The sequence below is a fragment of the Anopheles marshallii genome, chromosome 3 (genome assembly GCF_943734725.1).
Source record: "Anopheles marshallii chromosome 3, idAnoMarsDA_429_01, whole genome shotgun sequence".
NCBI classification, from domain to species: Eukaryota; Metazoa; Arthropoda; class Insecta; order Diptera; family Culicidae; genus Anopheles; species Anopheles marshallii.
Window position 1 is genome coordinate 35,078,341 of NC_071327.1, and position 14,231 is coordinate 35,092,571.

The window sequence follows — 14,231 nt, forward strand, 5'->3', positions numbered from 1 at the left end:
GCATCTCTAGTAAATGCTGGTAGTGCTTTGTAATTTGTAACACGTCAACTTGTAGAACCGTTCGGAAAGCGAAAGATACGGGTCTGGCTTCCGAAATAGTTGACGTTGACACCCATCATTAGATTGTAGCAGTAGCAATCTGTCTACCGTGGAAGACATAAGGTGTTTCGTGTAGCACACTGCTTCGTGCGATAAATTTGTGTTCCGCCACCCCTGGAACGCGGAGTTCTATCTTGAGTTGTAACCGTTGCGGAGGCACTGGTGCATGAGGCGATAAGCAGCGTTCTCTTGCATACCGACCCGAAACCCGATGAAATGAGCCGCTATGTGGACCTACATGATGGCAGCGGCCCGAGGTGACCGGGCAATGTCATCGATATCGTCACGTCATCAGAGCAATCGGAATGAGTTTGACTCACCAAGGTAAGCCGGGCAAGATCAGCTGTCCATCTGTAACCTTCAGGCATCTCGATCGGCTTACCGTGCGTGCATTTGCACTAATATCACGCAACTTGGCTCCTTTTATGTACAACCCAGCAAAGCAACCCAACCCGTTCGTGAACATTCTTCTATCGGTCTCTTTCTATTCTTTCTTTCTACCATGGGCTCGTCGCTACCAAAGCATTTACCACTTCAATCGAGTGCAACGACCACTGTACAACACGACGCACCGGGCACCACAGCTCTCCAATGGACCCGTCAGCATTAGTACGACTCCGTTCGGGAGCAACACGATCTATCAGAGTTACATGCCGCAAACCGCCTCACTCGACAGCTTCAACAGTGTGGCCACGAATCCCAGCTTCTCGACCACGGGTGGCACACCGCCGATCGGTGGTTCTGGTCGAGTTGCGCCGGCCACCGGAAGCGGAGCCACACCGACGACCGGAAGGCAAACGGCAGCATTACCCTTCACGACGCGCAACCGCCCTGAGGTAGCTACGGATCTTCCGGTCACACCGAAGAACAACCATCTAAGCCAAGCTGTGATAGAAAGCGAGAGGGGTGATGTTCAGGTAAGTTCCGTTCTGGAATAAATCCGTGAAGGTGTTCAAATCGTATTTGTGAAACGTGTTTGTGTAACTTCAGTATCATTTGAACATTTACCTCATATTACCCCAACTAATTACCTCAAAACCCCTTTTTTATGAATCAAACGATCAGTTCCATTGAATGTGCTTCGTGTAATCGTATCCCTAATTGTATCTTTTACTATACCGTCGAAGTTATCTAATGAGGAATTATGCATTCATGGAACAAAACCAACTGTCATACCTATTTACAGGGTTTAAGAGCTCAAGTTCGGACCCTTTGTTGATTCTTTTAAAGTTCTTGTAGATATAGATTCGTGCGGATCCAATCTGTGAATATTTAGATTCTGTTGATTCTAAATGTATTTGAAATGAAATTGTGTGAGATAAGAAAACTGTGTCCAGAATCAACCTTGCCAAAGCTCGAAAAAAGCAGAAAGATTCTATATCTACCACTGTATGTTTTTCTACCACTTTAATTTGAAAAGAAACATGAAATGGTCGTACCGGGTTCAAGGTCTATCACCTACCTCAACACATTCTACTTGCATGGAATTTATAAACCATACTTCGAAAATTCACAACGGTTTAGTTTTAACAACAACAAAACGCTGTACAAATGTTACAGCATAATTGATAACAAACAGAATATCTATTTATATTTATTTAGTTGTTTGATTATGCCGGCATTTGCGGTATTGTCCAAACTGAAAATACAAATTTTCAAATTTTAAAACAGAAACTTTTATCTGCAGGATGGAAAGTGTTCAAATTCTATTACAAACTGCTTGTTTTACAGTACTTGAAAGTTAACAGATCAGATAAAGCATTCCTCAAAATAGGCCGCCCTATGCTCAAAATTCAAGTAATCAATCTTAAGCTCCGTGTTCACACCACAAGCCTTTACATGTATCCATAATTGATCATCCGCAATCACACGCAATCAAACCTTGCCGGTTAAGCAGTAATCACTAATGGTCAATACATCACGACCGCACAGCATCATTTAAATTTGCACATCATGCTAAACGCCGACTCCATTACCGTGTGATTAATTTCTCACCGATTGAAGCCTACCTCACCTTACCATACGCAATTGCGATAAAGACTGTCCAAGACACCGATTACCGTGAAGTTTCATGCAGCCTTCGAACAGTGTGTGTAAGAATAGCGATGTAGCAGCTGGCATAACCACGGCCATAGGTTATGATGCAAGATGTCACGATGCGAAGTTGTACGGCAAGTAGTACGTCTTTTATAAATTGTATGTGTAATATATATGCTCAAAATGTGCAGATACCAGTGGTGCATTCGATGTGTTTTTTTGTAACAACACAAGGTAGATGCAGTGCATATTTATGTGACGAATAGACACACGCCTCCCGCGTACCAGTGTGGCACGTGTTTTCACCACAATGAGCCTCCTAATGAAAAACATCAATTTGGTAAATTCAACGCCGCGCATCGTGCCGGTTCGCGAAACTGCACAAGACCACACGGTGGAAGGCCGCGATCGTTTCGGGGGTAGCTCCTGATTAGGTTTTGACTGTCGCGTAATTGGTGTGGCACGCTCTGGGTACGACCGCAACGCGTAAACGGGGACAGGGTTACGAGGACACGGGGACGTGTTTGGATTTGCAAATGCAAATCGTAGCATCGCCCGCCCTGAGGCCGATTCGCATTCGCTGGCGGCGGTTTGGTTGGTGTTAATTTGCAAATGTCATTTGTGGCCGCTACCTCACTGAGAGGTGTTGCATATGGTGGCGGGGAGGGTTGATGTAAACCGGATAGTTCAGTGCACGCACTGCAATCAAGCAGCGAGCATGAACGCGTATTACTGTTGGTAACACTAAACAAAAGACAACACAACTGCATCGAAAACACTAATTTAAACTAATCGCAGATATCAATCGAATTGGCACCAAACGCAGGAGGATGATAAATAATCATTTGATTAATCTGTGCCTCACATTCGAGAAAATGGGTCACGAGAAAATTTAATACATCATTTATGATTTATTTCAAGGTGTTTTTTGTGGTTCATTTCTATTTCAGAAATGTATTTTCAATATATTGTGATTAATACATAGCTGGTCAGTAAACTCGTATTTTTCCAATATCTGAAAGCTTCCCGGAACAAATCATCACTGAGTTCTATGCCACTGTTCGCTATTCGCTGCAAAACAGACCATAATCAACCGCATCACGTGAGCTAGGAATTACAATGTCCTCGTTTATTATCCTTGTTCCCGTTAGTAAGCGAAAATTTCCATTCTATACCGTCACTGCTGAGAAGAAAACGAACTGAGTTTCGTTAATTAACAACATAACGCTTGTTGACGACCTCCATTCCAAGACCCGCGTTTCATCGCGCTGGTAGCGAACAAAATGCATAATGAATGACACACGTGATGTTACCGGTTTGGTGAACGCTGCACAATGTTTACATCACACTGTCATCATTTGATTAGAGTTCAAGCAAAAGATGTACGCGTGCAGCAAAAAAAAAACCCACCACTTACCTCACCCACATTGCTATGGAGCTCACCAATTCCGCTGAACCGGCGGCATGCAATTTAATGGGCATAAATTACGACGACATAAAGCATAGTAAATTTCCATCTTTATCCATACCGGCAGTACTATGGTTTCCGACTCCCATACTAGAGAACGGTACATTTTGCAATGCTTGTAATCATCATTTGTATTGGCTTATGATAATTTTCCACTCGAATTTTTCATTCCGTCCGTTTTCTGCTGTATCTCACCCACGCGCGCACACATGACGCCAACCGTGTGCAGGTGTTGACATAAACGGGAAAATAAATACGTGAAGGCATTAACTGACGGTTTACTTTTGATACACACCGTACCTAACCGAATCGATCGATTGATCATACGCAAGGTGGAAACGTGTGGCGTAGACGGACCCTGTAAGTGTGAGGGTGTGAACATAAATTTTCGTTATTAATGTTTCACTGATTTCCGATATTCCATTCCATCTCGCACCATCTTCACGCTACGGAACTACATTGTTGTAACATACTGTTAAGGGTAATCATTCACCTTTTTGAACCGTTGCATCCACTTGACTCCCATACAGACACCACCGAGTGCAAATAACCCATCAGCAGTGTTGTCCCTTTGTCGTGTTTTGCTGCACGATGGTAAAATTGGATGCATACTTTTATGATGTGATTTTGTGTGTATTTGAGCTACCCGTTTAATTTATTATGGAATATTTTATTTTATGAATTCCATTTCAAGGCATCTGCCTTTGTTATGAACGATTTCAGCTCCATAATCAGTGCTCAATTTTTCTTTTTTGTGCTACCATACAAATATGTATCTGTTATTGAACAACTCATTCCGTGATACAGTAGGTCCAATATGACAAGATTTTATTAATGAAATGTTCCTTAATTGCGCATGCTCGTGGTGACATCGCCATTATCTATGTTTTGTTTATTTTTTATTTCTTCGTTGTATTGCTAGCAAAAAAGAAATGAATGAAATAACCAGTTGTTGAATGAGATCCGTTCCAACGATGGTGACATAAATAATCTCCGGTTTTTGTTTGGCATATTGTTTTGAAGATATTTCTATTCTTTTAATACTACGCGTACTTCGTTTTATTCAGTTTTAGATTAATAATTTGCTAATAAACTTAAATAGCATACAAGATACGTAGGATATTACAAGATTCTACTGAAATGCTTCTAAATAATCTTTTGCAGTCTGTTGTAGTCGTTGCGTTGGACAGTCGGACGTTGGGTAAAAACGAATTTTGTTTCCTTTTACGCATTCAAATTCAAACGAATATAAACACGATTGCACTCCACTTGAAAGCATCCTGTTCGTTTCGTAGCTCCGTAACCAAATTGCATTTCATAAACGTGCTTACGATAGCGTATGTTTGAACGGTTCGTCGTAGCAACTTGCTGATATTTGTTTAACAGTCGATGTGATTTGCAGAACAAATTGTAGGTTGCGTATCCGGAATATAAAAGTTTAGTTATTTCCCCGAACAGATCAAACAGCGGATGGGAAAGTCATGATTTATTTAGGCATCATGGGGAAAGCAACAACAACAAAAAACAATATACTGCTTGCGCTAGAAGCATAGTATAATATTTGAATACTATATTGTCCGCAACTCATGTCCTGTTTGTATACACTGCAGGATGTTCGATTTAAATAAAACAAGAAAAAAAGCTGCTGTTTGTTCAGAGTTTGTAATACCAGAATAGATATATTTCCGTTCCCATATGGCACGTTTGATAAAAATAAGTTGAAGATTCATTTATTTGCTCTTGAATACCACTACTTCTTAGCAAATTGAGGATATATAACTACGTGATACTAGAGGATGAATTCAAAACGTCATATAAATGACACGTGCTTTGATTCAAATGGAAAACTCTGGTCTGTGTTTCAATGTTTCAAGGTTTTGTTTATTCTCAGAAATCATTTAGCTGCTCGCAACAGGATTAGTCTCTGTGGTACGCGTACGTATTTTGAACCCGGCCGGAAAAATTGTGGATGAATTTTACCAGGAACACAACGGTTCAATGCTGCAAATAACAATGCCCTTATGTTGCCAGCAATGTTCGTCATTATGCTTCGCTTTCATTATCGTTGTAATTTATGCGCGAGAAAGCATTTGTAGCACGGTGCGAACTATTCTTCACCAGATTATTGATGCCAGATGAGCATTTTGTCGGAACCACTCGACGCTTCAGACTGTTTATACATTCTTCTATCCAACAATCGGACGAATAAATACGATCGATCCTTCGAGCGTGATTATTAATAGAAACGGTTCCGAGTGATGGGAAAATTAGCTGAAGTTTTCGTTCGAACAAACGAGAACATACAGACTGGATGGTGGCTGCTCGATAGATTACCTTTCGTTTAACGTGAGTTGTTGTGTCGTAATACACGCATTATGTCTATGTTTGGATGCTCTTAATAAGTTCCGTGAGGTGTGTACTGTTGTACAGTTTCCAGCGCGTAATACCCTTTACTATAAATTGGTGTTTGAAAGTCTGGATGATGGAAATGACTGCCATGCGGGGAACAGCATTTTTAATAAACACACCATCAAAAGGCTCATTCATCATTCATTGTTGTGGCTTCCTTCTGTTCGGATGATGGGATTGAATCTAAACTGGTGTTTAAACAATCTACCTTTCGTTAAAAATAATTTGTGAAACCGCATTGAAACTCTACACATAAAATTTGGATTCACCACATTCACAATGTGATTCAATTATGCCATTAGACGTTAAACAGAATTACCTTAGACATTGTTCAGGAATAAACAGTATTTTAGACCGATCGAAAGATCGCATTTGTAGGAGAAGGATCACATGCATTTATCCTAATATTTCTTGACAATGAGAAACTAAACTAAAGCCTAAAGTTCGTTTATCTATTTGTTTAGAAGGTTGGCTTTGAATCGTCATGTCTATTACACGGGTAAAGATGTATTCATTTCTGTTTGACGTCAGTAATTTGATTTGTTTCAAATGTATTATTTTTTGTCAGTTTTCAAGTCTAAAACGACCTGCCTAATGCACCATTAAACAAACATAGCCAATTTATGTGATTATCTTTGCGTTTATAATAAAGTTCATTTATATGGTTTACATCCTCTACACCTATGAGTTCCCACAACACAATCAACACACACTTATTTAATTCATTGCAAGCAAACAAACTACCAGCATGAGCGTCTGATACAAAGGAGGTATAATTTTGAACCCATAATATTCACACACCTTTGCCAGATAAGAACCTAAGCAAAACCTCATCTAGACTCATCTTGTTCTAATGCTGTGGATGAGATGCAAAGCTTCTTTGCAACGATAAATTGCGTTTCCTGTTCACCGTCAGACCGAATGTCAACTGAACAGTTGGAACCTGTAGGAAATTGTTGTCGTCACTCGTAAGCCTTCGTTCCATGCAGCTTGAACGCATGCTGTGGTGACTTCTTGCGTTAAGAAGCTTACGAGAGTGTGTCCATTCATGAGTTTAGCCTGCTGGGAGAGATATTTATGGTAACCAGTATCACGTTAACTCGCCCAACCTACGGCATAGTCGTAGCGCTAGTGGTGTAGTGGTCTATTTTATTTCTATGGTACTCATTACAGCCTGTGAAGCTACGTGGCTTAGATGGATTTATTTCAGTGCTAATGATGGCTCTTACGAATGATGTCTGTGTACTATTCTAATGAGTGAAGATCTTTGTAAATACATCCATTAAAATGCGTTTCAAAACTGTATCTCATCTAAATTGTTTACTCTGCATGCATTTGAATAAATCTAATTCTGTAGTAAATGATTCTGACATTGTTAATTAGTTAAACTCTTTTAACTAACTACTTTAAGCTTTGGGTTAGTTATAACTTATTGTTTCACACTGTTTCAAAGGATTATTTAGGACATGGATACGATTAGTTAAGCATCCTTGAATCGATAAAAAAATTGTGTTATACTGTCTACTCCTTTCTATATTGTGTATATAATGTATGCTTCATATCTATTTCAAAGATACTGAGATTTCAAAGATTGAGATAATTACCCAATTGAAACTTTAGTGATGAAAAACACTAATAATTGTTTGCAAATAAACTCATTAATTGAGATAGATGGACATGAAGCGTCTCTTTAGCGTAAGCAGGAAGCATCTCTTTTATCACTGTAAACTAGAACATTTCTATATTATATCATAGTTTTGTTTCATGCGATTTTGAAATGCGGAAAATGCATGGCTTATATCAAAACTGTCAAAATATGAGCAAACGCGCACTCACACACTCAATAACATCCGCATTGAGGATGATAAATAGTAATGGATTGTTCCATTCACGCTTCGCAACCATCACCCAACACCATTCATCAGACAGTGAGTTATCACTTTTCGTGCTGCAAGTGCACTTGCCTCGAATGTTCACCGAAAATCCACCCGCTGGCAGGATTCTTTCGCCGGGAGTGGAAATAGAGATAATTTTAACACACGAACACATTCACGCTCGCTGAATCTGGTGATTGGCTCAGAACACTTTCAAGTCTGTAAAGTCGATAAGAAGCCACCGGATGTTGGTTCCGGCATGGCGGAAGCCTGACTTCCACTCATTCGCAGCTGCTTCAGAAAACCCCCACAATCACTATCAGGAGGACTCAGGAACCGGTGACGCCTTTCCTCAGTGCCTGCAGCTCACCACTCCCATCCGAGCCCAATCCTGCAGCGCATACTGAACGACGAAATGAAACGCGTCCGTTTGAAGGCGAATGTGTAGTTGATCCTTTCTGATGAAGATTAATGTTCCGTTGTTTGCGTTCGATTTTGCACACTCCTACACCGCAAGAGCCACATGCAGCGGTGAGGACAGTGAACTTTCGCTTCCATTCCCCGATCGATGTTTTCTTTACTGTTCTTTCAAAGTCTCCGGAAGACGTAACGTAGGTACTACTGCTTCCAAGCGGTGTAGGTCATGGGAGGCGACTCGCCCGAAACTCAACATCATCTTACGAGAAAGAGACCGGCGGGCGTCCTTGGCTACGAAGACGAAGATTTGTCGAGGGAGGTAGAGATAATTCTACGACAAACAGTGCCTATCAACAACTTGACTACTGCCGTCGATTGGGCCTCAATATTCACTCTCTCGAATCTCCCCAACAGTCGAAAATCGACCGAATCAACTTGTCGAATGAATGGTTATTTCCACTTGCTGGGCAGCCCCGACCAGGACACAAGTTCTACGAAAAGGAAAACATCTCGCCAGTCCAATCGATTCCGATACGTCCTCGAGCGTTAATTGTGTGTCCTTAAGCGGCTGCAGGCAAATACAAGCTGTAGAGTCTAGCTTTACTTGAGAGGGGTTTTCCCGGAAAAAAAGCGCCCATTGCAAATCCAACTCGCGTTCGATTGCCTTGTCCGAAAGCTTTCCGATTGATCGCCCTCCCTCTGTTCTGTTTACCCTGGGTGTTTAGCTGTGTGCGTGTGTTTGTGTGCCTTTCCGATTGTGATCATTTGTGGTAAATAAACTCAAACTCGGAACGCCGCCGGTCGGTGGTGTGGCATTTTCGTGCCGGGGCATTGATTTTTCGGGCGCCAACGCGGCGCTCTTTTTGTTCGCGATGAGATTCGCAAGGAAGAGAAAAAGGAAGGACGAGGAGGGGGCGAGAGATGGCTTTCCCACCCAGCACTGTCCGAAATGATTGACAACAGCTTGATGTGACTGCGGCTTTGCAGATGATGAATTCCTATTCGTTGAGTTGTTTGGGCGTTGCTGTTGAGCTGAATGACCAACCGTTGAGGTTTTGCATAGGTTGGATGAATGAAGTCTGCAGAGAACTACTACATTTTCTATAACCATTTTGTTTATTTTTAATACAAATGTCAATTGAACATGTAATTAGTTACTTTTTATTGGATGTCTGCAAATGAGAAAATACAAAAAAACGAAATTGGAATATTAGCAATAATTTTAAATGCAGTTTTTCTTTAATCTTATCACTTAACGCCATTTTTTACACGCCGCTAACTTCTACTAAAAGCGCCATTTATCCTGCTGTCTCGAATGACACTGCATTCCATAATGCTACTTTATCCTTACGCTGGCACTGATCTTTTGTTTGATATGCTCTCGACAGAATGGGACACAGTCGTAGGGAAGCATTGTCCCACCACTGCACTGCCGCCGCGAGATGTCCCACTTGGGAGCCAGATATTTGAGACGGAAATTCCTCCCCAAGAGGACTAACCACCATCCGCTAGGGATGTAAGCCTTTCTGTACCAAAAAAACGATCATGCTGACCAAATCGTGCTGGACAAAAGTTTCGACTGCTGTCATTGTCTATTTGTCTGTCCATCGGTCTATCTGCCGTTGCCCTGGCGATGAATTTCGGTTGCCTGGAACACACACACACACACACACACACACACACACACACACACACACACACACACACACACTGTTCAATGAGTCGAATCCAAAAAAGCAACGATGAAGAATGGCCTTAAGCCGAACCAAACTCGGCCAGCCACATGGAATACGGCGAATGGCGTGGAAAATAAGTGGTATGAATGGATGAAATATTTTGCAAAGAAAGCAAGCATAAAATATTATCCAACCTTTCCTACGATCTGTCCCGCAACCGGGTTGTGTACCGTGCCGAAGCTCGCTGCGCTAGTTGGAACAAACACCAAGTAGCCATTCCATGAGCCAGTAATCGTAAATCATTTCCAAATTTAACCAGTTCACCCCTGAGCCATTCGCTGTCCAATCGTGGTGGATCGGATCGTCTTAAAATGCTTTCGGTTTAAAAAGAGATGTCTAGCAAAGACGTAGTACGGAAAGCTTGGGCGAGTCAGAACCAAACAAAAAAAAATGTCTAAAAGCTGTCATCCTTTCCTCCGACCCACCAGCCAACCATTCTTAACTGACGACGCATAGAGTTTCTACTCGTTCTAAAAAAAATCATCGTGGCAAAGAAAAATAGTTTGCTCATGCTTTTTGGAGCGATCGTATTCACTGGTACACGCCCGTAAGATCAATTTCAAACTTCCCTCTGTTTACCGGCAGTAAAGATGTCAAACGTTCGCATACTACTTCGACTAGCTCCGGATGCCAAACATGCGGAAAGGATTTGTGCCGAGTGGTCCAAGTCCCAGGCCAGACCGTACAATGTTTTCACTGGCTATAGGTACAGGTCGTCTTTCGGGCAAAACAGAAGTAAAACGTGCTGGAAAACCATCGCATCTAATGGCTGTGGTGAAGCTAGATCTACAATTGCTTGTCAGAGTTGGCGGCCAACGAAACTATGCCAAACCGTTTCACCCGTGCCAAAACATCCGAGCGCCGAGTAGAGGTTGTGGTTTTTGGGGGGAAAGGGTGAGGAAAGTTATGATGGCTGCCAGTCGAGGTTGAGTTGCAAACGGTTATTACAGTTCCGTTAGTGCCATTACCTTCCGGGGTTTTGTTGGCAATCTTGTGTTCCTAATCTTTGAAATGTGTGCTATTCGAATGATATAAATTAGCTGAAAAATATCTATTCATACTTTTTAATTATTCACTTTATGCTCTATTGCTCTTGGATTGCTTTTGAACCGAGGCTCAGTCTTAAAGCCTTGCTTAATCAAAATTGAAAACTAATATCGATATATTTAAACAATGTAGGTTCTCATTGTTAAAAAAACAAATTCAAACACTCAGTGCACTTCTGAAGATTCTCCGAGTGTAGCTCGTTTTATTTAATTCGTTCGTATATTAATTAATGAAACCAAACACGCGCCCGATGCGTCAAGAAATCATAAAACCATACCATAAACTTTTGCCGATTGTAGACGACTTTACTGCTCCTCCTGCAACGTCCCACTGCACAGACATCAAGGACTCAAGCGGCGGGTACATAGCAAATGGATTTTTTATCACTTTTCCCTTGTTTTATAAAATCTGGCTTTTACGGTTTCGCTCCAAGTGCAACCTGTTTCCGTGACAACCGTATCCGGAATTTTAAAACTTCTCCATTCAATTAGAACTTTTTCCTTCACCCTGAAGTGCTCCCACGGAATGGTATGGAATAAAACAAAATGCCATTGAGTTTTCAACCTTTCCTTTACTGTGTTCCCAGCTAGATGCGGGAATCAAGGGTCACATTTATTCAAATGGTGTCACGGGAACGACTTTCCAGGTCTCGTTATCCGCAGGAGACAGATCACCGCATATGGTGGTTCCATGGTCTAAACGGCATAGTTTCAGGCGTACGTATGAAACCCGATTTCAACATCTGGTTCACATTTATCTCATGCATTCGTTAGGCAGCAATGCATGGATTATTAAATTAAATTAAGGAAAAAGAAGCATTACGAAGAATGCTATTTAACTTTTCATGATCGACCTTAAACTATTGCATATTCCTTCACTCGACTTGGAAATCGTATTCATATTATGTGAATATCGCACTGAAGAATGTAGAAAGAGAATATTTATTCTGGAATTACATAATTTTTTTAGATCTAATTTTTGAACACTTTAAAATATCTTAAATACTTCGTACACAACAGCACAGAGACTATTTCAGTGTACATTGTGTCCCAAAATTTTATTAAGCGTTTACATTTGTCGTTGCTTTTAAATCCTGATAATAAACATTTTTTTCTCTCACCATACAGAATGGAAGCAATTTTTCAATTTCAATCACTGTTTCCTTTGTCTTTTTCGTTTTGGCTCCTTTTGCAAGTACCTTTTTGCACCCAATTTTAGACTGCAAATAAAGCAACAACAAAATAATGGTAAGCACCACATATCACATCGCTAAGCGTCGCCCGACGTTACCATCGTAGGATCCCACCGTTACGAACCAACCGGCAGAGATGGGAAATGGATTTATATCGGATGAAACGCGAATGGCGCGTGCGGAGAAGCGGCGCATAAAGTTGCGTTCTGGCGATCCTTGCGTAAACCGTGCGGCGAACAAGACGGAGTCAAACATGATGGCAAATGTTTTGTTATCCTTTGCCGTTCACGTCACACTCCTACGCGCACTCAAGGATACCGCATGGAAACGGTTAACTGGGGTAAGAAGCGTGAAGCCCAGTGCAAGGGGTTTTGTCATTTCTGGTCCGTTTCCCTTCGGTGAAGTTGTTGTTTTTACATCCTTCGGACGCTGATGTAAGACCAGATCCAAACACACACCCAGGCACACAATCTCTGATACGTATCATACACAAGCTCAATCCCAGACCTCGCTCACGTACGAATGCCAGTGTCAAGGCAACGGCTTTATTTGCATACACTGGTACCCTGGCATCACGTGAGACGGACGCACATTATTTCCATAATAATCGATGAGCACATTTTTCAGCTTCACGCGTAATAGGATTTTTCCGGGCGAAAGCTTCTCTTTCGGAGGGGAGGCCATTTTTTGTTGTTGTTGCTCAGCCTTCACGGTCGTTTTTCACGCCGTTGCTTCTCTTGTGCTGTACGATATCTTCGCAGCTGGAAGGAAATACCGTAAGCCAGTCGTCTAGCATCTTTCACATTCTAGTGAGAGTAAATAAGGCTTTAAGAAAGAGCCATACAAGCGGATATTCGCAATTGTAAATTAATCAACAGTTTTTGTTCGAAATAGGCTAAACTAGACCTAGGAAAAATGTTTTCGTCGTTTTGTTATTAAGTTCCTAAACAAATGGTTGTTTTGGTGGTATTTTGGTATTTTGGTGGTAATGGTGTTCGCCTTTAATATTTCGATTTAAAAAATACTGATAATATTCAGCAAAGGTTTCTTTGCAACTCAAATTTCATAGAAAAATATAATATAGTTGTGTTTTCAACTAAGAACATGTTAAAACACTAATATAAGTAATTATTAGCACTTAGGCAACCCAAGGATATATAGTTTGGACACAAAAAATCCATGAATCATATATTTAGAAGTATTGAGCAAAAACATATTGTTTCATTTCATTTACTGAAAAAACGAAAGTTGTTATTAAATTGTCCCTAGCATTACTAGCCCATATATATTGATATGATAATCCTTGTTTATTGTACATCTAATTATATTTTTTTTAAACTCCTCACACCTGCAATTGTCTAACAGAGTGCTAAGAAAAACAGTAGACAAAAATAATACAAAAATTTAGACGAAATCTGACAACACAATTACAAAAGCTGTAAACGTTTAACAAACGTCACTAACGGCTGTTCTATGTCATAGTACTGTTCCTTCCTAATTTCTAACCTCAATTTCCTCGTCAAACCTCAAAATTCCTAACATCTTATAACTTATCAAGCATGTCATGTAGCTTCTACATTGTATCAATATTGATGCATTGACATGACATTCAAGGCTTGCTATAAAATTTTATAGTTCATTGAAATCAAAATTTATAGATGCAAATTTACACACAATCACCACAATCATCCAACAAGAACCTTGTGAAGCTCCGCGCTCATTATGGCATTTGAGACAATTTTTGCTCAATACAATATGCTCCTAACCAATATGCTCCTAACCAGATTGTCTACATAAATTCCATCTAAATACCCATCAAGCAACATCTGTAACCATCGGTTGTAAATGTGGTACAGCATGATTTCAATCGATCCGATGTAGCTGCACGCAGTACATTGCGCACGCTACCTGCCGTCGTGTCGTGTGAGCTGCATTCAAAGTGTAGTAATTTT

The 14,231-nt window shown here is 40.8% G+C and overlaps 1 protein-coding gene across 1 annotated transcript in view; it reads left to right on the forward strand.

Moving 5' to 3' along the window:
• Positions 1-319: 319 nt before the first annotated feature.
• The window catches only part of LOC128711728 (cyclic nucleotide-gated cation channel subunit A), a 43,072-nt gene continuing 29,160 nt past the window's right edge, over positions 320-14,231 (forward strand). The window contains exons 1-2 of the mRNA XM_053806613.1: positions 320-423; positions 623-1,016. Coding sequence (XP_053662588.1) covers positions 326-423; positions 623-1,016 — 492 coding nt within the window. The 5' untranslated portion in view covers positions 320-325. The remainder of the gene's footprint in view (positions 424-622; positions 1,017-14,231) is intronic.